General features: G+C 47.3%; 2 protein-coding genes across 2 annotated transcripts; one reads left to right on the top strand and one right to left on the bottom strand.

The window, feature by feature from the left end:
• Positions 1–235: 235 nt before the first annotated feature.
• Positions 236–3,139, top strand: ZDHHC12 (zinc finger DHHC-type palmitoyltransferase 12). Its single transcript, XM_003757323.3, has 5 exons — positions 236–412; positions 762–913; positions 1,129–1,209; positions 1,691–1,857; positions 2,108–3,139. The coding sequence occupies exons 1-5, from the start codon at positions 313–315 to the stop codon at positions 2,418–2,420; spliced, it is 813 nt and encodes a 270-aa protein (XP_003757371.1). The 5' UTR covers positions 236–312; the 3' UTR covers positions 2,421–3,139.
• On the bottom strand, positions 2,521–23,886 carry PKN3 (protein kinase N3). Its single transcript, XM_031954756.1, has 22 exons — positions 23,073–23,886; positions 18,883–19,165; positions 17,101–17,237; positions 14,546–14,660; positions 14,280–14,419; positions 13,551–13,734; positions 9,575–9,718; positions 9,154–9,263; positions 8,807–8,950; positions 8,158–8,233; positions 7,906–8,071; positions 7,452–7,578; positions 7,237–7,304; positions 6,842–6,905; positions 6,510–6,601; positions 6,162–6,338; positions 5,338–5,400; positions 5,032–5,108; positions 4,473–4,615; positions 4,252–4,359; positions 3,996–4,076; positions 2,521–3,804 (listed from the first exon to the last, which is right to left on the bottom strand). The coding sequence occupies exons 1-22, from the start codon at positions 23,088–23,090 to the stop codon at positions 3,592–3,594; spliced, it is 2,730 nt and encodes a 909-aa protein (XP_031810616.1). The 5' UTR covers positions 23,091–23,886; the 3' UTR covers positions 2,521–3,591.
• Position 23,887: the final 1 nt, after the last annotated feature.

Here is a 23,887-nt window from a genome sequence, read left to right as displayed (position 1 = left end):
CTTTAGGGCGATTAAGTTCCGGGGTGGGGCCGGCTGGAAGAGAGGGCGGAGAGTGTGGCCACGCGCGGGGGCGGGTACGTTTCAAAGAACCCTGGAGCGCTCAGCCCGGCTCCGCCCCCGGCCTCCCCTGCACCTGTCTGCTCGTGGAGTCCCGCCTCTCCGGCCCTCAGCCAATCCTCGCTCCAGGCGCTTCCTATAATTCCCGCCTTCCTGTCCCGGCTCCTCTAATCTCCAAGCGCCGAGGCGCGTTCGACCGCCTCTTCCGGGTTTACGGTTGGGTCGGGTGGGGGGCGGGGCCCGGGGGCCGAGGCGATGGGGCCGCGGGCGCTCCTCAGCCCCGGGGTCCTGGTACGAACCGGGCACACGGTGCTGACCTGGGGAATCACGCTGGTGCTTTTCCTGCACGAGACAGGTGAGCCTGGGGCCCCACCCGATAGCTGCCAGACTCCCGTGGGAACCGCCCCCAATCTGGACATCCCTTCCCCACCCCATCCCTGAGAACCCGCATCTGGTGGGTGCCAGCGCCCCAGCACGCGCAGGTCCCGGCCTCAGCCGCTGCTGGCCCGGCGCCCGCTCTCCCGGGACCCCGGCCGCCCGGGGTCGTCTTGTCTCCTCGCCGTCATTTCTTTCTGCCGCTGCCTGCGGGACTCGGCTTCCCTTCCCGAGCATCTCCCGGCCTCTCCCTCCCGCCAGCTGCTTGGGGCCGGTCTCCCCCCCACCTATCCCGGTGTTTGTGGGTCTTTGTCTTCCCCCGCCTCCAGAGCTGAAGCAGCAGGAAGCCCGAGGGGAACTGCTGCAGCCCTTGCTCTTCATCCTGCTGGTGCTCTGCTCACTGCTGCTCTACCTGGCCGTTTCTCTCATGGACCCTGGCTACGTGGGGCCTGATCTGGAGCCCCCATTGAGCCAGCTCCAGGTAACCCCCGCTCCCCTGGAAATGTGGGACAGGAGAGGTTTTCCTCGACATGCTCCCGTGGGTGTCCCCAGTGTCACAGGGAGGGAGCAGAGCTGAAACCAGAGCCCAGATTTCCACTCCCCATGTTTTGTTTATGTGTGGACTGTTCCCAAACTTCGGGGGTCTGAAGCCCCCACTAGGCGACAGCTTCTGTTCCTCTCTGACTTCTCACCCAGAAAGAACCTAAGGAGGAGCAGACAGCGATGATCCCTTCGAGGACACTCCGGCTCCGGCGCTGTGGCTACTGTTTGCTACAGGTTGGTGAAGGAGACACCAGGGGACTGAGACCAGAAGGGACATCGGAGGCAGAACGGTCTCTTTGCCCGAAGGGGCTTTTTGACCTCCCTCAGAGCCAGGAGCTTGTGGAATCGAGGGAAAAGCTGAGGGGGCCACTCAAGTCCCCTCCTCCTCCCTACTCCTGCTTGTCCTGTCTAGATTGTGATCTTCCCCCAGAAGCTTTCCAAACTCTGCCAGTTTTACTTCCTCCAAGAAGTGTTCCTAGTCTTACACCTCTTCTAGTCTTTGTAATCCCAGCAGCCACTCAAATCTAACAAGCTGCCCTCAGGACTAGCTAGTGATAGCCTTGTTGACATTTTTTTGCCCGCATTATTTCTCCTCTTTCCCATTGGGAGCTCTTCCATTCCCCTTAATAGCCCTAGTATCCCTAGCTTCAAAAGTGAACATTCATCCCTGCTCCCGTACTAACAGGCTGTCATAATCCCCTTCCCAACCCCACAGCAGCCCCTTCGTTCCAAACACTGCCGCTCCTGCAAACGCTGTGTCCGTCGTTTTGACCACCATTGCCCTTGGATTGAAAACTGTGTGGGGGAGCGCAACCACCCCCTCTTCTTGGCCTACTTGGCAGTTCAGCTGGTGGTGCTCCTGTGGGGCTTGCACCTGGCCTGGTACGTACCCTCGTCCCTAACTTGGAGATTTGCCCTGCCTCCTTGCCCAGAAACACTTCAGGAGGGATAGGGTCTAGGACAGCCCTACAGTGTGGAGTTATCAAGAATTAATATGTACCCATAGCTTTCTAGATCCTAGGGATAGTCCAGTCCATATGAAGAATAGGTGTGTGTTTCCTCTCTGAAGGATCTTTTTAGTTCAACTGAGAGTTGTTCCCCAATGCTCCTCCTTCCACCCTGCCCCCTGCAGGTCTGGCCTCCATTTCCAAGAGCCCTGGCAGAGCTGGTTGCAACACAACGGTCTCCTTTTTGCTACCTTTTTGCTGCTGGGCATCTTTTCAACTGTGGTGACACTGCTTCTGGCCTCTCATCTCTACCTGGTGGCCAGTGATATGACCACATGGGAGTTTATCTCCCCACATCGAATCGCCTACCTCCGCCACCGATCCGACAGCCCCTTTGACCGTGGCCTTGCTCGAAACCTGGCTCGATTCTTCTGTGGCTATGGGGCAGTGCCCTGGGAGGTACTCTATGCCCAAGAGGAAGAGGGTGAGGCTGTGTAGGGCCTCTAGGAGAAGGGGACAGTAGAAGGCAAGCTCTGGTGGCTGGCATTCAGACTAACATGTGCCTGTCAAAGTTCCACTTAGATTTTATTCCATCTTGTCATTTCTATCCCCATAAGGTTCTAGAAAAGAAGGTCACCTGTTTGCTACCCTTGACCCATTTGTGCCTAAACCCTGGATTCTTTCCCATTCTCCATTCCTGTGGCAGGTTGCTGGCCTCCTGGGAAACCACTGCAGAACAATGCCCCCTCAGGAGACAGAAGTTTCATCCCAGAGGCATATTCAGTTGGGTCAGGACTAGGGACTTAAGACAGTAGGGCTTTTTAGGGCAAACTGGAAACGGTCACAGAGGTAGTGTCAAGGAGGCCTCGGCTGGCTCAAGGCCCAGGGAAGGAGAAAAGAGGAACTGAGGCACCCCCACACCTACCCAGTCTGTTTACATGGGAACTCTTGTTTAGCATAAAGACCTTTGAATTTTAGTTCCCAATGTAGCCTCAGAACTTTTATATTTTTCCTTCCTTCCCCTCGGCATCCCTGGCCTTCCCAATTCAAACCAGTTCCCCTAGGGTTCTGCAGTTTACAAATTTAATAATCCAAAAAGCAGGTAGCTTGTTTGAGGGGGGGAAAAAAAAACACCAGTGCACCCTGCTTTCCACTGTGACCCTTCAGGGGGTGTGTGCTTTGTACAGATATGTTCAATAAATCCTGGCTGCTGACCAGCCTTGGCTCCAGCTGCTGTCACCAGCTCACTCCCCAACTTCCACATCCTCCTCTCATCCTTTCCCAGTCTAGACCTAACCTGGGAAGGGCCTATAACCACTAGAGAAGCCTCTTCCTCAACCTTCCCTGCTTGTCTGCAAGGGAACCAAGGGGAATTAATTGGGACCAGAATAGGATTCATAAATAAGGGAGATCATTCCCTTCCCTGGGGTTGATGATGGCCAATAGCTTCAGAGGGAGGAAAGAGTGCAAAAATTGTGAGAAATAATTCCTAAAGCTTCAAGGTGAGTGGAAGATGGGGTCTGCCCACTGAGGAGAAAAGAATCTACGAGGGGTATATATAGAAGGCCTACCAAGCTTTCTTCTGTCCCCAGGCTGGCTTTGTAAACCCAGCCGGGTAAAGAAGAAAGGGAATGGCATACTATTCAAGGCTGCCCCCTTCTCTGATGGCTCAGACCTCCAGGAACCTGTCTGAAACAAAGTCGAAGCCTCGAAAAGCAGCCTGTTGTCGGGAACTGAGTGGACAGCGGGGATCAGGAGGTGTCAGGGCTGGGGGCAGCACAGTAAACTCTTGGTCAAAGTGGCGTAGGTCAGCAGGTCCATGAAGCAGCGGCACATAGGGAGGCTGAACACGGCAAGAAAGCAGAGCCTCCCAATCTGTTGACTGAGGTTGGGGCAGGGAGAGAAACAGAAGAGAGGTTAAAGGCATCTGCTCCCAGGTACAGTTCCCTTTCTACTGACCAAACCCAATTGCTCTCCCTTTCATAACTGACCCAGGAGTACTCATTCCCAAAGCAAGGCACCAATCCACAAGGATTATGTACACATACCCTCCTGGAGGCACCACCATCTTACCCTGAAGAAAGGATGGACTTTTATTTCCTCTGCATCCTGTCGGCCTGCCCCCAAACGCTTCTCGGGACGCTTCTGGAGTAACTAGGAAGGCAAAGGAGACAAGACTCACTTTAGGCAGCCCCAGGCCTCTTCTCCTTAATCACAATAGCTACTAGACAGAAGTAGGATCTTAATGACTAGGGGTTGATGGAAGAGAGGGGCAAGTTGCTCTGCACCAAGGGTCCTGGTACAGCATCCTGCCTGCCTGGGTGCCCACCTTCTGAATGAGTGCAAGTGCCTCCACAGACAAGAAATGGGGATAGGGAGCTTCTTCATTGACGATGCAGTCAAATACCTCCTCCTCTGTGTCCCCAGGGAATGGGCACTGTGAAGACAAGCATTTCAGGTGAGGGGAGTTAGTTCCTATCAAGTCCCTCCTGCCTGGCTTCATGCCTCAGTAGAAAGGTGCTCTGGCAGGACAGGAAAGAGTGGACTTACCTCGCCCACAAGCATCTCATAAAGCAGCACACCCAGCCCCCACCAGTCTACTGCTCGTGTGTATGATTCATCTATCAGCACCTCAGGTGCCAGGAACTCTGGAGTCCCGCAGAATGTGCTGGTACGGTCTCCAAAGCCCATTCCTGCAAGGCCAACATATCAGAGCAGTGGGTCAAAGAAGTGGAGCTCAACATATACATAAGCGCCTAAATTCTTAATTTCCGATATATAAACCAGGGCAGTTGGGGGTCGGGGGGAACCCGGGGAGAGTCATTTCACACCAAAGTTTCTCTACTCTATGTAAGTAAATTCTTGCCTCAGAATCCTTTAAAGAATACACATATAGCCCCAGTAAATAATAAACAGAAAGACAATTCTTCCCAAGTAGAGCTAAACTGAGTCTGAGCTCATCTAAAGAGAAATCTGAACCAAGAAACGATCACTTAGAATTGACATTTGGAAGTTACATGATGATTTATCCTAACCCTGAAAGCAAGGTACCAAGAAGCCTGTAGTGAGGATTGCTGGATTTCAACCTTTGCCCCCAAACTAAGCTCACCTTCCTTACACAGCCCAAAGTCAGCAATCTTGAGAAAACCTTTGGCATTCAGGAGGAGATTATCCAGTTTCAAGTCCCTGATGACCAAAGGGAAAAATGGAAGTAAGGCAACAGAAGAAACTTAAGAAGATTGGGTCTCAAGAGACCTCAACTAATCAGCTCTGAATTAACGGTCTTCACTTGGCAAGAGCTAGAAAGGCAAGGGTCTTCTTCAACCCCCAGCCAGGATATCTCCCAATGAAGAAGCTCAGACTTGAAGCAGAAGGGTGTCGCAGACTCCCTTTCTTCAACAACCTGAGGATTTACCTGTAAACAATTTTCTTCTCATGCAGAAACTGCAGGCCTAGGACTACACAAGCCAGATAGAACCTGAAGAGAGATCATAGCAATGGCATTTAGGAGACCTGAAAAGAACCCTAGAAAAAGTCTTTAAGATGAGAATGCATGACCTAGGACACACAGGGATCAATAAGCCAGAGACAGGGCAAATGAGAAGGGACCCTTAGAACATGAGGGACAAATAAAGGAGGGATTTTATTCTCAAAAACCCTCTGCACTCATGGCCCCAAAGTCTTGTTGAAATTCTCTTCATGGTGATTAGCTTAGGTGCCACCTTTTCTATCAAGTTTGCCTAGAGCTCCACAGCCAAAAGTAGCCATTTGACTGAAACATTTTGCATCTCTCCTCTGCTATCACTACCTCATCTTATGCTTGGTAGTAGCATTTATACAGTGCTTTTTCTTCATCATGGCACCTCTTCTAAACCTCAAAACCTTATGAGGTAGGGGTGCCATTACTAAGTGAGGTCAGATTTGAATTCAGGTCTTCCTGATTTAGGCCCAGCACTTCATTTGCTGCATCATCAAGATGTCTATTTGTGCCTATGGATAGTAATAAACTGAACTGAGGATAGTGACTATAGAACAATTTGCATTTTTGAATCCCCCAAACCCAGCACAGTATCTTAAACTTAAGTCTTAGTTGCATTGAATGAAAATTTATATGAACCAACAACTGGCCTTAGGTTGAGGAGCCCAGAGGAAAAGGCATGTTGCTCACCAGGCAGTTAGAGAAAAGAGAGATAGGGAGCAGTGTGGGGGAACAAAAGAGGGGAAGAGAAGAATGCCCACCGAGCTTGGGGCTCCGGAAAGACATCAGCATGGATTCGCATCATCAGGTCACCTCCAGGCACAAACTCAGTCACAAAACAAAAATGGCTGGAAGTCTGGAAGCACACCAACAGAGAAAGCAGGAAGGGGTGGCCAGAATGGCCCACCATCTCCAGGATCCGCTTCTCACAGTATAAGCTGCAAACAGGGATATGGGGTATAGGCATCAAAGCATGGGGTAGGAGGCCAGTTCCAAAGGGTATTCTTGATCTGGGGCCAACTGTCATCCCCCTCCCCATCTGTTTGCCTTGGAGACAGCCCTGGTTACTATAGCCACCCCTCAGGATAAAGGTGCTCCCATCCATTCACCTCTCCAGCTCATCCCGGCTCAAAACATCCTGTTTCTTCAGCACCTTGATTGCATAGAATGTCCCAGTCTTCTTATATTGAGCAAGGAGAACCTGGAACCCAGAGACAGGCTGGGATTCAGAGAAAAGGGTGGAACTAAGAAGGAGCTTCCTATGCTATCCAGTGAGAATAATCCATTGGCATCCTGAGTATCTGCATTTGTCAAATCCTATCCCCTTCTCTAGAGAATGGATCCTTTCCCATCTAAATCCTCCCCTTCTGCCACCCTTTTTTTCCCATACACAAAAGGGAAGTCCTCTGTGACCTGAGACCTCTCTGAGGTCCTATCATACCTTCCCAAAATGACCACGGCCCAGCACAGCAACACAACAGAAGTCCTGGAACCTGGGAGGTTTCCTACAAGAAGGAAGAAGGGTGGGTGCTAGAGGAAGGGGAAGGAGAGCCTGCAGAATAAAGGAAAAAATACCCACCGGAGCACTATATTCAACCTCTTGGGTCCTGATTTCTCTTACTACCTAAATCTTGTACCTCCACTGATGAAAGCCTAGCTAAGGGCAAAGAAGCAACAGCGGAGGCTGGGGTGGAACATCCAGATCCCTGCCTCTAGCCTCTCCACTTCTGCCTTATCTCCCATCCCCCCACAACCCTAGCACACAGGCATTCTCTAGGTAATTGAGTTATTGTCATTCTGAATGCTATTCCTGTTCTGATCTTTAGTGGTGGTTACCTGCTGGGAGTGGTACACGAACCCTGTCTCAGACTGTTCCGGTATTCCATATGGGGACGTTTGGTACACTGTAAGGAAAAGGGGTTGGGAAGAGCTCTCAAAACAAAACTGGCTTCCCCTCTCAGACACCATTATGGCTCTCTATATCCCAGGTTGCGAAGGAGGAAGAAAATGCACAGCCCTGCCCCTCATCTGCCACCTCATGGGCTCCTTACCGGTGATCCCACAGATGCTGAATCCAGGGGCAGGTGGAGACGTGGGGGCTTTGGTGGCAGCTGCTCTCCCATTCCAGTTTTCTGTGGCGGGACCTCTTCAACCAGAGGCTTTGTCAGAGGGAAGGAACTATGGGGAAAAGGGAGCATGGAGATAAGGCTTCCATGAGAGCATGGCATTTTAGAACTTGAAGGGTCATCTCTCATCAACCACCTCTTTGTACTGGTAAGGAAACAGGCCCAGAGATATTAAATGCTCAAGTTCACACAGTAACTAAGTGGCAGAAACAGGATTGGAATACAAGTCTTCTGACTCCAAATCCAGTACTCTGTCCTCCACACTATGAATCTTTAGCTTGATGAAATAGCAAAGCTCATGGGGCATAAAGACTTGATGATTCTGACCTTGAATGAACAACAAAAGCCTTTTTTTCCCCTCCAACTCCACTAAACCTACCTGGGGGAGGAGGAGCCAGGGGAGTCATGTGGGGGATTTGGGGAAGGCCGCCCCCCAGGAGGACTGAGAGTACTCAGGGAGCTGCAAGGAGGTAGCAGGCTCATGACCAGTCTGCCCCAAGCAGCCATGCTGATATTCATCTGTGAGGCCCGGAGGAAGTCTTGACCTGAAAGAAATAAAGCCGGGTCAGCTGAGCCCTTTCTTCCCCCCTTTACTCTGGCAGCTCCTCCCCAGCTTCACCAGATTCCTCACCACGGTGTTTGGAAAAAATGCACTTCTGCCTCTGAAGCCGTGGCCTCCTTTCGATAACAGGGTCACAGAACATCACCTAAGGGCAGCATGGAGAGAGAAGCCATAGGGGTTACAAACGTACATAGTAGTTTCTCTGTGTAAGCAGCTCTCAATCAAGAACTATCTGTCCATTTTTTCCCATCTCTTTTTCATTTTTTAAAATTTATCTTCCTAAAACTCAAAGGGTTTTTGAATATTTATTCTAACACCTTTATTTTCAGATTCAGAAACTGAGGCCTAGAAAAGCTAAATGACTCCCCTAAGGTCCCCTGGGATTAGGAAATAGAGCTGGGATTGTGACCATTATTTTCTGCTCATGAATCTAGTGCTCTATTCACTTTGCCAGGAGTCCAACATCAGTTTCCAAAAGATATAGCCCAAGTTCCATAACAGGTTGATCATCAAGCTCAGACCCGAACCCAGCTCTAAAATCAGAGCCAGAGAGAAGATGGCCTAGGGTCATTCCTCAAGAGTTTGGGGGTACAGGGTGGGCCATGTGAACCTTTCCCATTTATGAATAGTTTTTCCAACAACTCCTACCCTATAACCTCTATCAGAATGACTTTCAAGGATATTTCTTGCCCATGGACAGAAGAGGGAACTGCATTACCTCCACAAAGAGCTGGCCCTGAGGCTCCAATGCCAAGGACAGTGTATGGCGTGCATTGTCCAGAAAATCCTCCAGTTTCAAGAAAGCTACACCACAAAGCTCCCGCCAATCTCTCCACTGGACCCCAATCTCCAATTCACGAGACTACAATGGAAGTTGATTTGGGGTAGATGGTTCTCAATGCCCTGGGAACCCAGCTCACTCCCAGTGAAGCTGACGTGAGGGGCATGTTAAGTTTTGGGGCAAGAGGGGCCCTTACCCATCCTGGGGAAGGGTGAGGAGGTAGAATTTTGACTCAGTGTTAATTCCACTCAACTAAGTGATGACAGGGCCAGTGTCAGCCTTACCCGCTCTAGAGGAATCAGAAAAGTCTGGTCCCAGGCCTGCGCACTCACAGGCCCCCAGCCTGTCTGGCCCACCACATGGTTATCCACCTTCAGCACTGCCAGAACCTCCTCTGTAAGGATTAGAGCCAGTGAGAACAGGAAATGGGGTACCAAGGACACCAGCAGGAGTGTCAGGAAGTAAATAAGCAGGGAGCCTCTGGTGGAGGTCATGGCCAATGAGATGGGGAACTCAGCAGGCAGGGAGAGGTTAAGTGGAGTATGGGAGAGACGGATGGTCACAGAGAGGATGGAGACTCCCCTGCCATGGGCAAGACTAAGCCATGGGTTGGGGGAGAGATATACAAAGCTCCAGAGGAGCAAATATCAGGGAGAGAAGGGTTACCTACCCCAGAGGACCCACTTGGTCACTTCCCAAACTTACTGGTCAGTTCTTCAACACGCTGCTGTTTGCCCCAGCCCCTTGGCCGACTTTCTCCTGGGCTACCCACCAGTGTAGCCACACGGGACCGGCCAGGAACCACTTCTAACAACTCCTGGCATCCTGTGAGCCGAACCTCCAGGGTCCCTGTGGGGTACAGTGCCAGGTTCAGATTTAATTTCTCCCATCATCCTTGAGCTCAAAAGACTTTGAGCAGAGAAATACGGTTTAAAGAATAAACATTCTTCAGGCAGGACTACTTGGTTCCTGGCTTCCTCTTACCTTTATGTAAGACTAATAAGAGAGGGAGGGAGAAAGAAAAGGAAAGAGGAAGTAAGGAGCCATATCTGCAGTCATGGAAATCAGAGAAAATGTGGGAAGTCATGACCACTACTCAGAGGCCAACCATTGCCAAGCTGTTCTATTACCTCCCCCCTCCCTCAGCTGGGAGAGGGCCAAGCGGGAACAGCAGCCCTGGAGGGCCTCTCTCCTGAGCTCCTATAGCCTGGGAGATCTGAACCATTCAAAAGCATCAGACAGTTTTCATGACTGAAAGGAACTTCAATGGCATCTAGTATAACCTCTTCCCACAGCAGAAATCCATTCTATAACGTCCCTGAGAAGGAGGCATTCAGAAGCTGAATCATTAAAAAAATGTTTATTTTAAGCCAAAATCTGTCTTCCTTTAACTTATTTGTTGCTTCTGGTCTTACTCTAAGACCAAACAAAGAGTCCAATCTCTTCCATATAACCACCTTTCAAAAATATATGAAGGCCGCTTTCATTAGTGATTGACTGATCACCTCCACTTTCATAGTAACTATTTTCTGAATTGAAAAATGAAACTCATGATCCGATAAAGGCTATATTTGCTAAGTTTTATCAAAAGTATATTTCTTTTAGGCCTGGAGAGACTTACATGAACTGATGCTGAGTGAAACAAGCAGGGCCAAGAGATCATTATATACTTCATCAACAATACTATATGATGACCAATTCTGATGGACCTGGCCATCCTCAGCAATGAGATCAACCAAATCATTTCCAATGGAGCAATAATAAACTGAACCAGCTACGCCCAGTGAAAGAATTCTGGGAGATGACTAAAAACCATTAAATTGAATTCCCAATCCCTATATTTTTGCCCACCTGCATTTTTGATTTCCTTCACAGGCAAATTATACAATATTTCAGAGTCCGAATCTTTTTGTACAGCAAAATAACGGTTTGGTCATGTTTACTTATTGTGTATCTAATTTATATTTTAATATTTAACATCTACTGGTCATCCTGCCCTCTAGGGGAGGGGGGTAGGGGAAGGAGGGGAAAAATTGGAACAAGAGGTTTGGCAATTGTCAATGCTGTAAAGTTACCCATACATATAACCTGTAAATAAAAGGCTATTAAATAAAAAATAAATAAGGTGAATTTCTTTTCTTAAAATTGGAGCACTCCTGGGGAATTTAAAATGTGGAGTTGTTCTATCTTAAGTTATTAATAAAAATGAATGCATGAACTTCTCTTACCAAGCACTGTGTTAAACATTGAGAAACTTTAAAAATTAAAGACAATCTATGCTCTCAATGAGCTTATGGTCTAATAATACATCCAACCTTGTTGACTCTGATCCCAAGCCTTAAAGGGGCACAGAAGAAGAAGATATGGCCAAGAACCTGACACTAAGTTGAAGAGAAAAGAATAATGCTACTATGGAGGATCTGTGAAGTATAGAACAAGTGGTACAAATAGCAAATGCTGGAAACATTCAGAAAGGAAAGATCTCTGACCATTCTAACCCTCTAACCTTCAAGGAAGAGCTGGCCCTTAAGATGAGACTTGGGAGACAGAAGTCAAATAACTTTCTCCCACCCCTAACTTGTCTTTATACAATGTTTTAAAGCATACAAAGTATTTTCTCCTCAACAACTCTGCACCATGAGGGCAAATATTATTATTCCTGTTGTAGAGATGAGGAAACTGAGAATCTGTTGGTGTCAGGTATGGCAACATTTGCATCCCAGCTCCAATACTTAACTCTGCAACATAAATCCAGCATTGTAGCCACAAAATATCAGGAAGAAAAAGAAGGTCATTCCAGGCTGGAAAACTTTATGCAAGAAGATATTTTTATCTATTATGTCTTATTCTCCAACCAGGGCATCTGCCCTTCTAAGGCAGAGATCATGACTTCTTCAAACTACACAGAAAGACATCAGAAAATACTGATTGATTTGACAAAAAGAAAGGTCCCACAAACATCAAAGAACTGGAACTAAGTTTGACCAACATCTGGACAATGGCTAACCCACTTTTTCATACTTAAATGCAATGGAATATTACTGAGCTATGAGAAACAATGAATGTGAAGAATGCAGAGCAGCACTGGAAGGTTAACATGAACTGAAGCTGGGTAAAGTGAGCAGAACCAGTAAATGTTATTTTTGACAACTATAACTGTGTAAAGGGCAAGAAAATTAAAAAAAAAAAAAAGTAAAAGAGAAAGGTTAGAAATTATAATGATTAATCTCATCCCAAAGATGTGATATAAGAAGATGCTACTCTTTGCTTCTTTGTAGAAGTGGAGTCGAAAACATGATTGTGGAACACCATACATATGTCAGATTTCTTCAATATGTCAATTTTGTTGAACTTCTTTTCTTTATTGCAATGGCTTTCTGGGAAGAATGGGTGAAAGGACATTGGGAAATATATTAGATGATGTGAAAATGAAAGCTATCTATAAAATTTTATTTTAAAACTAAGTAATTTATGGCACTTAAGAAATGGTTAATAAATTATTTAACTGATTAATGCTAACTGATTTATTAACTTGGGTCAGAAAGCCCCAATTCTAAGAAATAAGCAAGAAAGAGGCAAGGACCCAAGAGATTCAAGTCCTTGGTGACAAGATACCCCATGGATCATATAAATATCCCTTTGCCTGGGGAGGAGAAACTAGGGCTGCTCCTGTCTCCCTCTTCCTCTGTAGTTCAGAGGCACTTCATCCTTCTCTTTCAGGTGATTTTGAGATTGGACTCTCAATGACTACTCTTCCATGCCCTGGGGTTCTTGAAGTAGACTGTTTTCTGTCATTTCCTAGATTCTGGAAACTCTAAGATAATGACCCCTTAGGGGGTCATTTCAACTCAAATACAAGAGGGAGAAGTTGAAAATAAAGACATGAAGAGGTTAAATATAACAGAAGAAGCAAGAGATGGCAGATATGAGGGAGTCAAAAGAAGACAAGAAGGGAATTAAAAAACACAGACTCAAAGAATCTTAAAGCTGGCAAGGACCTTACAAGAGAGGATATTAGAAAAGAATTATAAAATGTCAGAGCTTACTATCCAGGTCAACTCAATGTCATTGCAAGATTCCTCTCTGTAGGATCATAGAGGTCATTTGGCCTCTGGCATATCTCTAGAGACAAGGAAGCAGAGGAGGAACTTTTGCTATTATCATTAAAATATTATTAACAGTACAATAAATAAAGCTACCTTGGACTTGTAGAATAAACTGCTAAGTATTTTTTTTTCACCTTCATTAATATTTTGGATCATCACAATATCTCAGGAAGGGAGGCAAGGTTGAATTTGGTAATAGTATTTTATTTTATTTTATTTTTATTTTTATTTGTTTGGTAATAGTATTTAACATATAAATAGAGGCTTAGAGAAATCAAATGACCCACTTCCACTTCATAGAAGACTAATGAGTCAGTCTTCCTGACTCTCCATACAAGGTTCTCTCTTCTTAAAAGTAGGACTTGAAAGAGAAGGGAAGCAGAGCTTAAGCCTGAAGAATACCAGGAAATCTAAACCCACCAGGAATACCATCTTCAGCCTCCCCAGCCCTAAATTTTGTACCATTAAGGCCAGGCGGAGGGCCATGTGGCCTAGAGTGAGCATCGAGGACAGTGCCTCTAGACCTTCCTCTATGCTCTGGGTGAAGGTTAAAAATGAGTAAAGGGGATCCTTACCTGTGAGGGCTATGGGTTTGATGAGAGACCCAGTGGGCGGGGGACTCCCTGGCATGCCCTCTCGTAGCTCTCGGGCCACAAGGATTCGGAGGGGGTGAGCTGGAGGAAGTTCTGTCATTAGCCGTTCCAGAGCCAAACGGAGGAGATCCAGCTTCTGCAAGGATTCTCGGAGTCGAGTCTGGGCCTTCAGGGCAAAGAGAAGAAATAGAGATAGGGTAGAGACCAGAATTGTCCCCTCAAATGCCCTGCTCTATTCTCTCCCTTTAAAGTTCAGGGTTTCTGAGTGGTCCATTCAGAAGATCTTTCCTTATTGTCCTATTTAGGGACTGGGAAAAAAGGAAGAGACACCAGGAGAATCTGAGAGGGGGAGAGGGGAGAAGAAAAGGAAAAGGAAAGTAAAGGTAGAGAAAGGGTAAAAGTGGCAAGGGCAAAAAATACATTCTCTATTTGAATTAGTTCCCAAGGTTGCAGAATAACTCATGTAATTCAGAACAACAAGATGAAGCCTTAGAAGTTATCAAGCCCATCCTTAATTTTACAAATGAGGAAACTGAGTCCAAGGCTCAAGGTCATCCAGGGAGCAAGTAGCAGAGTCAGGTCCTCTTGACATTAAACTGACCTCTCTTTTCTCTTACTGTTCTGCCTACCTCCTCTCAGAGGAATGAATGAGACACTCAGGCAGTGGATATACCCCCCAACCCCATCTTCAACCTTGGTCTCCAATCTCACCTCAGCCAGAGTCTTACGTTCTTGTAGCCTCCGGCCCCCCAGCAGTTTCACCACATTCTTGGCACCCTCTGCTACAGCTGTCTCAATGCGAAACCGATGACGAAGGTCCCCAACCCGGAGCTCCCTTCTCTGTTCTGGTCCTGGGACAGTATGTATGTGGTAGCAGGTGGGGAATAGTGTGGGAGGGGGAAGAAGAGCCCCATGGGAGACCTCCCCACTCCAGATCTCAGACCCTTCCCCAGCCCCAGGGGCTCAAGGTGCTTCACCTAGCGCCAGAGCCTCCCCACAGGCTCCCAGCTTCCCAATCTGCATTCGAAGAAGCTCGATTTTCACTTTGCTGTCTCGAAGCATTTGCTGAGCAGCTGACAGCAGTCTTCGTTCCTGTGGGTTCAAGGGAAGCAGAGAGGACCAGGCCATTAGATGCCTCAGCCAATACCTACCCATGACACCTACAGCAGACCTTCAAACACAACCTTTTCTATCAAGCCAATCTGACCCCCTTCCAAACTCTACTCAAAAATCCCCCTGCAGAAGAAAAGATTCAGATACCTCATCTGTATTAGCTCTGAACACCCATTGGATAGGGTGTAACTAATCAACAGGATCAAGAAAGGTTTCATGGAGGAGGTGGCATTTGAGTTTTGTCTCTAAAGAACTGGTTAAATGGAAACTGAGTGGACGCCCATCAATTGGGGAATGGCTGAATAAGTTATAGTATAAAAATGTCATAGAATATTATTGCTCTATAAGAAATGATCAGCAGGATGAAAAAGGGCTGGAGAGACTTGAATGAACTGATGATAAATGAAATGAACATTGAACCAAGAGAACATTGTATACAGCAACAACAATATTATGCAAAGATCAGCTGTGATGGACTTGGTTCTTCTCAACAATGAGGTGATTCAAGCCAATTCCAATAAATTTGTGATAGAACCATGTACTCCAGAGAGAGCCATAGAGACTGAATGTGGATCAGAGCATAGTATTTTCACTTTTGTTGTTGTTGTTTACTTGCCTGTTTTTTCTCATTTTTCCTTTTTTTGCAGAATGATAAATGTTGAAATACATTTAGAAGAACTGCACATGTTTAACCTTTATTGGATTACTTGCAGTCGAGGGAAGGAAGGGAAAAGAGAGGGAGAAAGGAAAATTTGGAACACATGTTTTTTTCTTGTGCAGCATGATAAATGTTGAAAAACATTTAGAAGAACTGCATATGTTTAACCTATATTGGATTACTTGCAGTTTAAGGGAAGGAAGAAAGAGGGAGGGAAAAAGAAAAATATGGAAGACATGTTTTGCAAGGATGAATATTGATATCTTTGCATGTATTTTGAAAAATAAAAAGCTATTATAAACATTTTTTAATTTTAAAAAATTGGTTAAAAAAGAGAGGAGATTAGGAAAAGGGAGGATATTTTGGGCATGGAGGAAAGCTTATGCAAAAGCACAGCAGTGGGAGAGCCCTATGAAATTAATATTTTTATCTCCATAATTATCTCTTAAACTCTTCTATCAGCCAATTAACATTTAAGTATTTACTAGTGCCAGGCACTGTGCTAAGTCTTGGGGAAGTCCTGGAACATTTCCTGCCCTCAGGGAGCTGACAGTCTGCCAGAGAGATGACAAGCAAAAAATTATGTACAATCAATCAAGTTATCTAGAGAATAAACTGGAAATAATCAACCCTGCATCATAACTAAGGGAGACTAGAAAGAGGCTTTCTTTAGGATGGGGGATTTTAACTGAGACTTAGCGTGTTCCATTGTTTTCTCTCCCTCCTCAATCTAGGAGCTATCCAGGGATATGACTGCATCTCTTCTAGGCCTTCTTGTGGGCCAGAGCGACATCTGTCTTGTCATCCTGGGCTCCCCAAAAGTGATGACTCTTTCCTCACTGTAGGTCCTCCTGAGGCAGGAACCCTGGATCTCCTATCTCCTTTGCCTTATCCACAGATTTCATTACATCATTTCTCTGTTCAAGAATGTTCAGCCTCTCCCTATCACTAGTTCAGGGAAGCTGTAGGTCCTATGTCTGGCATTCAATCTTTTGCTACCCTTCTTTCCCAACTTTATCTCATGTTACTCCCTTCCTGGTGCTCAAGTAAGCGATAACCAAGCCTGACTATTCTCTGGCACCTAAATACTTTTTGATCTCTTACATCATTGTGTTTTTGCTCAGTGTTTCCCATGCCTAGAATATATTCCCCTTCACTATGGAATTTCTGCCCATTTTTTTCCCTCAATACTATTTTATTTTTCCAATTACATTCATTTTGTAAGACTTTGTGTTCCAAACTTTTCTCCGCTCTTTACCAAGACAGCAAGCAATCTGATATAGATTAAATATGTGCAATCCTTTTAAACATATTTCCATATTTGTCATATTGTGCTGCCCATTTTTTAGGGACCAAACTCAAATGTTCTTCTCCTCCATGATTTTTTAATCTTTTACAGATCTAATTCAGCACTTCTTGTAGGATTTAATACATTCAATTATTTTATAATAATTTGGATTATGGGTACCTATGGCATCTTACCTCCCTACCAGACTGCAAGTACCTGAGGGCAGGATCTTATTTTGGCCCTTCCCCAGTAATTAGCACTGTACACTACATACAACAGGTGCTTAATATATGTTTATTGTTATTGTCTTTACTCAGAGTGTCCTAGCATTTATTGTAGGAACACAAGAAGTTTTCCCACATTAAATGCTCAGTTTACCAACCTCCTCTCACGTTTGCTGAGGAGAGAATGCCCCAGGCCCAGGCTCTAAGTATCCTTGTGCCCAACTCTAAAATAGGTCATGAGGGTCTCACCTTTGGGCTGCCATTGGCATAGGTGTTAGTCATGTTCTCTGCTCCCTGTTTCACTTTCAGCTCTATCTGCAGCTGCTTTCTCAAAGCTTCCAGATGTCTGGTCACTGGCTTTTCCTCCCTTGGGTGAGGCTCAGAGGCTGTGAAATTTATAGGAGAAAACAAAATCCTGGCCTTCTCCTTTCTCTCCTGAACCTTTGTCCAAGAATTCAGGATGGGGAGAAAACAGCAGGAGTAGAAAAAGGTTAGGGTGGAAGGTGGGGGACAGATCTCCTAAACTTGGCCTCTTCTCAAACCTAGAAACTCCCTGGTCATTAAGATACATCTCAGCCTCTTCGGCATGTTCTATAAGATAGCCACATAGGGCAGCAGAGAATAAACATGGTCATGTCCGGGAAATCAGGTGATCTCAAGACTAAAGAATTACAAAACCCAGTATCTCTATGCTGCTCAGTCATTTATTAGGTAACAACTAGAAGGGAGGTTCTTAATCTGGAATCTGAACTTGTTTATTAGTTTTCTATTTTAATAATTGTATTTCAATATGTTTTCTTTCTAACCCTATGTGTTTTTTTTTATTTTGTTTTGTTGTATTTAAGAACATTATTCTAATTACTGAGTCTGAATCCCAAGGAAATCTTAAAGGAAGGAAAAGGACATGCATGTGCAAAAATATTTGTAGCAGCTCTTTTATGGCAGCAAAAAATTGGAAAATGGGTAGATGCCCAATATTGGGGAATGGCTGAACAAGTTGTGGTAATTAAGATAAGGGAATATTACTGTTCTATAAAAAATGATGAACAAGCTAATTTTAGAAAGGCCTGAAAAGATTTACATGAACTGATGCTGAGCGAAACAAGCAGAACCAGGAACACATTGTACACAATAACAACAGGAATGCTTGATGATCAACTATGAAAGACTTGGTTCTTCTCAGTGGTTCAGTAATTCAAAGCAATCCCAATAGACTCTGGACAGAAAGTATCATCTGTATCCAGAAAAAAAAAAAAAAAACTAAGGAAACTGAATCAACATATGTTCACTTTTTTTGTCTGTTTTTTAATCTCCCCCATGGTTTTTCCCTTTTGCTCTGATTTTTCTCTCCCAACATGATTCATAAAGCAACGTGTATTAAAAATAAATAAATTTACTAGGAAAAAAAAGAACATTAGTTTGAGAAAGGAGCCATTAGGTTTCCCTAGACTGCCTAAAGGGTGCATAATCCAATAAAGGTGAAGTCTTTCACTAGAAGGACCTGAGAGTTGAGAATAATCATCCTCCATCAGACTGAGCTCCTACGGGACAAAGGGACACCCCAGAAGTAGGGACCCGAAATGTTTTCAATTTTAGTTTTGCTGAACATTGGCTCATGGTATTTAGAGGTAAAAAAGAGGATAGGATCAGAGATTTGGAACTAGAAGGAACCATTCTTAGAGATCATCTATTTCAATCTCTTCATTTTCAGAGGGGAAACTGAGTCACAGAAGAGGAAAGAGACATAGAAGTAATAAGTAACAAAGCTATAATTGGAATCAAGACCCTCTGACTTCAGATACAAAGTTTTCCCCATAAGGCCACATTGGTTCCATAATAGGTTACTAAGCTACAGGGAAGAATGCTTAGAATGTGGGATAAAGCCTTCAGGCCATACTCCAGAACTTCCCCCATACAGTCCCCATGTAGCTTTCATGGGCTAAAGGGATGAGGACCTGGCCTTTACTCTTTTCTTGGATCCCCAATTTCCCCAGTAGCCAGACCCATCCTCCTTGTCCAGTCAGGGCTCACCAGCAGGGCTCTGGGCCTCGTCAGGGAGCAAGATGTGAGCATGTAGTTCCTGCAGGTCCCAATGGAGCTGCTCCAGTCTTCGGGTGGAGGAACGGAGAAGCTGGTCCACATGGCCCAGGTCCCGACGGGCAGTGGTGACCTTGCGCAAATTTTCAGCACCTTCTTTGATCTTCAGCTCTTTTTGAATGGCTTTTCGGATCACCTCCTTTTCACCTTCCAGCCGATGCTGGGAATTGGGGTCTGACAAGCTCTCACCTGAGCACAGCTGCACTGTGGAAGTCCCCTGCAAGAGAAAAAGGAGGCACAAGTCAGATGGGAAGGCCCGAGGCTTCTCCAGAATCGAGGGGGGGATAACTCCAAAAAGGGGAAGAGCCTTTGTGATAGAGGGACCCCAGTGCCACGGGGATGCGTCTTTCATCCAAGGGAGCTCCTCAAAGAAGTCCTGGAAGGTCTTTGGTAAAATGATGTCAAACTTTCTTTCCTCTACCAAATCTGAAACCTTTGGCCAAAAAGACATCTGGAAGAACAAGCTCCTGCATCTCCCTATTATTTGCTAATTATCTTTTGACAAGGAACATAGCAATTGAACAATGTCTAAAGTGAACCGGAGCTTCCCCACTCTGGGCTTCTGCTTTCCCATGGCAGCCAGCATGCTGTCTCTATGCAAATCCATACAAATTAAAGCTTGGCTTCATATTGGCCCTCTAGGACAAGCTCAACTGAAGTCAACCACATGTGGGTGAACCCAGAGTTAGAAGACTGAGTCCTGCCTCTGACACTCATTGCTGTCACTCTGGGCAATCACGATGATATTAGCCAGGGTCAATATTATTTACAGCCTTTTACAGATAGGTCTAACTGTCTTCTCTCTGATCCTAAATTAGTTCCTAGGCAAGAAGAGAAACCTGAACTTCCTAATTCCTATTTTTCAACTTAAGTGGCAGAAGTAAATGCAGATTACAGCCTTGGACTCATAGGGCCATGGTGTTTAGACCATCAGGTTGGAATTCACACCCAATAGAATGAAATTCAAACATCATCCATCAGGATTTTTATGTCATCTAAATCTCCTTTAAAGGTCACCAGTCCAGTTCCTTCACTTCCTTCTCTCCTCCCATTCCAGGTGGATTTTATCCAAGTCATTTAAAAAGTTTGGGGGGGGAATCCCTAGTTCCCAAGATCCCCCAGGAAGACATTTCTACCATTTATCCACTAAGTCCTACCTAATAACTACCATTAAATCAATCTGTTTTCCCCCCTTATTCTCTTCAAAGGAATCCAAATATTAGCTCAAAATCCTCACATATGTGCCCCAGTACAACCCCTTCTTATCTGGCCTCAAAGGTTATGTTTTCAAACTTTCCAAAGTAATTTCCCATTTCTGTCCAAGAAGGGAGGAGAGGGGGGGATTATTCTCATTTTTCATATGAGGAAACTGAGATCCCAAGGATGAAGTAAGTACCTTGTCTGATGTTATGCATCGAGTTAATGACAAAGGCAACACTAGAACTTGGATATCTAGATTCCTAGTCTAGGAAGTCTTTCTATTATATCATCATCAAGGCAGGAGGAGTATCTTCAGATAGGGCTTAGATACTAAGAAGAGCAGAATTCTTTGGTTAAGAACCCAGAGGTGGGGTAAAGATTAGTCTCACTAACTCGCTCAGAGGAAAAAAAATTTAGGGGCTGCCAAATTTCAAAGCTAAAATACTTCCCAGTAATATTACTGTTCTGTAAGAAATGACCAACAGGATGATTTCAGAAAGGCCTGGAGAGACTTACACGAACTGATGCTGAGTGAAATGAGCAGGACCAGGAGATCATTATATACTTCAACAACAATACTAGATGATGACCAGTTCTGATGGATCAGGCCATCCTCAGCAACAAGATCAACCAAATCATTTCTAATGGAGCAGTAATGAACTGAACCAGCTATACCCAGAAAAAGAACTCTGGGGATGACTAAAACCATTACATTGAATTCCTAATCCCTATATTTATGCACACCTGCATTTTTGATTTCCTTCACAAGCTAATTGTACAATAATTCAGAGTCTGATTCTTTTTGTACAGCAAAATAATGTTTTGGTCATGTATACTTATTATGTATCTAAGTTATATTTTAATATATTTAACATCTACTGGTCATCCTGCCATTTAGGGAGGGGTGGGGGTAAGAGGTGAAAATTGGAACAAGAGGTTTGGCAATTGTTAATGCTGTAAAGTTACCCATGTATATATCCTGTAAATAAAAGGCTATTAAATTAAAAAAAAAAAAAAATAAAATAAAAAAATAAAATACTTCCCAGTAGCAGAAACTGGCCTCACCCAGTTCAGCTACCAGCCCAGAGGAACCCCGCCCAGGGGATCCCTCCAAACTTCTATGTTACCTTGGGGGTCACACCAGTCTCCATTTTCTTGGCCTGGGGGAGGGGAGAAGCCCCAATTGATCTCTAGCTGCCCTCTTGTCTGCCCCTCCCAGTCCGGCTGGGGCCTAAGACAGGGGTGGGGGCCCAAATGGCTCAGGAAATCCTTCACCCTCCACCCGCTCCGGGCCCTAGGCCAAGCTCCTGAGCAAACAAAGATCCCATGGAGAGGGGGGCCTGGCCACTAGGGTCCTGAGTCACTCTCCCTGGTAGGGAGGTTCCCAGCCAGGAAATCGGAAAATGTGTACAAGCTATCCTTGGAACAAACCAGCCAACCTAGTGAGGGGAGATGAAGAGGCTGAGCAGTGCCCAGAGAAAGGACAACCTAGGCAAGTTCATCCCCTATGTTAGCAGGGGCTGGGAACTGCCCCCCAATTTAATACCCTCTTCTTTTTAGCTTGGGGCTCTTCATGCACTCCATTTTTACCATATTTTGTGTTTTCCTAAACCTGGACATGTATGACAGTCTGTTGGACCTAGAGAGAGAGAGACCTTATTGATCCATTAGTATTCTGGAGTAATTCCACTGTTTTAAGAATGGGGAGACTGAGAGACCCCAGAGAATAAATAAGCAGATCACAGAGCCAATCAGAGGCAGAGATGGTCCTGTAACAGGTAGTGGGGCAGTGAGCAGAGAGAGAGAACCAGATTTAACATCAAAAGATCCCAAGATCTGTCCCTCATTGTCCTGACTTTTGCCTAACATTATTTGTGTGATCTACTTGTTGGCAAGGCTCAGGCTCTTCCCTGTAAAATGGGGCAAGGGAACTAGACCGTAGAGGTCCCATCTTGCTCCATCTAAATTTAATAATCATCCAGTCACCTCCAGAAGCTTTCCAGCCCTAAATTCTAATTCTACTTCAAGGAGCTCTGGGTCTCCAGGCTCCCAATCTGGAGTCTTTCCATTACATCCCATCTGCCCTGGGGAAAGCCCCAGGAGTGAGTGTGTGGGCCGCCACCTGCGGCGGAGGGGTCCCCTCAGCCCCTCCCGGGGCTCCACGGGGGCTCCACGGTTGGAAGAGACATCTGGGCCAAAGTCTTCGGGGCCGCCCTCCTGGGGGAAACGTAAGGCTGGGCAGAGGGTCTTAAACGTCGCTTCACGGACTCAGAGCCCGGAGATGCACGCAAAGAACCACCGTCTGTGGAAGCAGTGGGGGTTTGGAGAGCAGGTCGGAGCGGGCGCCCGCCAGGCCAGGCCCAGGAGGGGCAGGGGCCGGGGAGTCCGCAGGAGCTGGGGCAGGGGCCGGGGAGTCCGCAGGAGCTGGGGCAGGGGCCGGGGAGTCCGCAGCAGCTGGGGCAGGGGCCGGGGAGTCCGCAGGAGCTGGGGCAGGGGCCGGGGAGTCCGCAGGAGCTGGGGCAGGGGCCGGGGAGTCCGCAGCAGCTGGGCAGGGGCCGGGGGGTCCGCAGGAGCTGGGGCAGGGGCCGGGGAGCCGCAGGAGCTGGGGCAGGGGCCGGGGAGTCCGCAGGAGCTGGGGCAGGGGCCGGGGAGTCCGCAGGAGCTGGGGCAGGGGCCGGGGAGTCCGCAGGAGCTGGGGCTGGGGCCGGGGAGTGCAGATTCGCGCGCGCTCCGCCCGCGGGAGGGACCTCTCTGCCGCCCACCCCACCCCAGGCACACCCCCCAGTGCCTGTCGGGTGGCCTCCTTCCGCAGCAGGTCACCCTGCTTCCTCCCCTCCGGGCTTCGGCGGTCGCCCCTCCGGCCGGCCCCTGCTGCCCCCCGCAGGTGTCCCCGCCCCTCCCGTCAGCGCCCGGGTCGCACTCACCTGCCGCGGGTCCCCCATGCTGCCCGCGGCGGCTCGGGCCCCGCAGATGCGGCTCGTCCGGAAGCCTCGGCCCCTCCAACTGCCCTTTCAAACTTGAAACTTCCCGGGGAAGCAGCTCCCGAGTCGCGGGATCCAGCGCCCCCTCTCGAGGATGGAGACCCTGCAACTGGCTCTCGGGATCCTGGGAAATCCCGTGCTGCAGCCCGAGAGCCCGGGACCCTCCCGGGATCTTCTCCAGGATCGGGGATTGGGCTCCCGGTCCGGACTGGAGCCGCAGCGGCGCGCCCAGCCCCGCCCTGAAGTCCAGGCGGCTCGGGATCCGGAGGGGTTTCCCCCCGCCCTTGCAGTCCCCGCCCCCTCACCTAGCTTTCCCCGGAGCCCTCCGCCCGGGGTGGGAACGGGGGCGGAGTGGCGGCCAGCCCCGCGCTGCCCTGCGGGCGCCTGGGAAAGGGCGCCCCTAGGTCCCGGGGCCCCCCCGGGGAAGGAGCGGTGCCCTTGACATTGTCCTTGGCAGGTGTTCCAGGTTCGGAGGCCGAGCGGTGTAACGGGAAGAGCGGTGAGTTTGCAGCCGGACTGGGCCGAGGGCTCGGACTCCAAACTTGGGTTGGTCATTTCCCGCCTCTGCGTTTCCGTTCCTTTTGCTATAAAACCAGGGAGGCAGATTGGCGGAGCCCTTTGCGCCCGCGTGTTCTAACGGCCTCCACTGGAGGCTGACGCCGTCAGGGATGTGGAAGGGACCTTGAGAGAGAGAAGACTGAGGTGACCCGCACCTCCTCAGCCCTTACTGAGCACAGCGCCCAGCGCTTTAGAGGGGT

This window comes from Sarcophilus harrisii, chromosome 2, assembly GCF_902635505.1.
Source record: "Sarcophilus harrisii chromosome 2, mSarHar1.11, whole genome shotgun sequence".
In the NCBI taxonomy this organism is placed as follows: Eukaryota; Metazoa; Chordata; class Mammalia; order Dasyuromorphia; family Dasyuridae; genus Sarcophilus; species Sarcophilus harrisii.
This window is presented reverse-complemented; position numbering and strand designations above follow the sequence as displayed.

Bases quoted from the DNA above. Each gene is read 5' to 3' on its own strand.
- ZDHHC12 (XM_003757323.3), top strand. From the start codon at position 313: ATGGGGCCGCGGGCGCTCCTCAGCCCCGGGGTCCTGGTACGAACCGGG. The intron at 914-1,128 runs GTAACCCCCGCT...CTTCTCACCCAG, and splicing joins CCCCATTGAGCCAGCTCCAG to AAAGAACCTAAGGAGGAGCA. The intron at 1,210-1,690 runs GTTGGTGAAGGA...CCAACCCCACAG, and splicing joins GTGGCTACTGTTTGCTACAG to CAGCCCCTTCGTTCCAAACA.
- PKN3 (XM_031954756.1), bottom strand. The intron at 8,234-8,806 runs GTAATGCAGTTC...TGCTGCCCTTAG, and splicing joins AGGGCCAGCTCTTTGTGGAG to GTGATGTTCTGTGACCCTGT. The intron at 7,305-7,451 runs GTAAGGAGCCCA...TTTTCCTTACAG, and splicing joins CAGCATCTGTGGGATCACCG to TGTACCAAACGTCCCCATAT.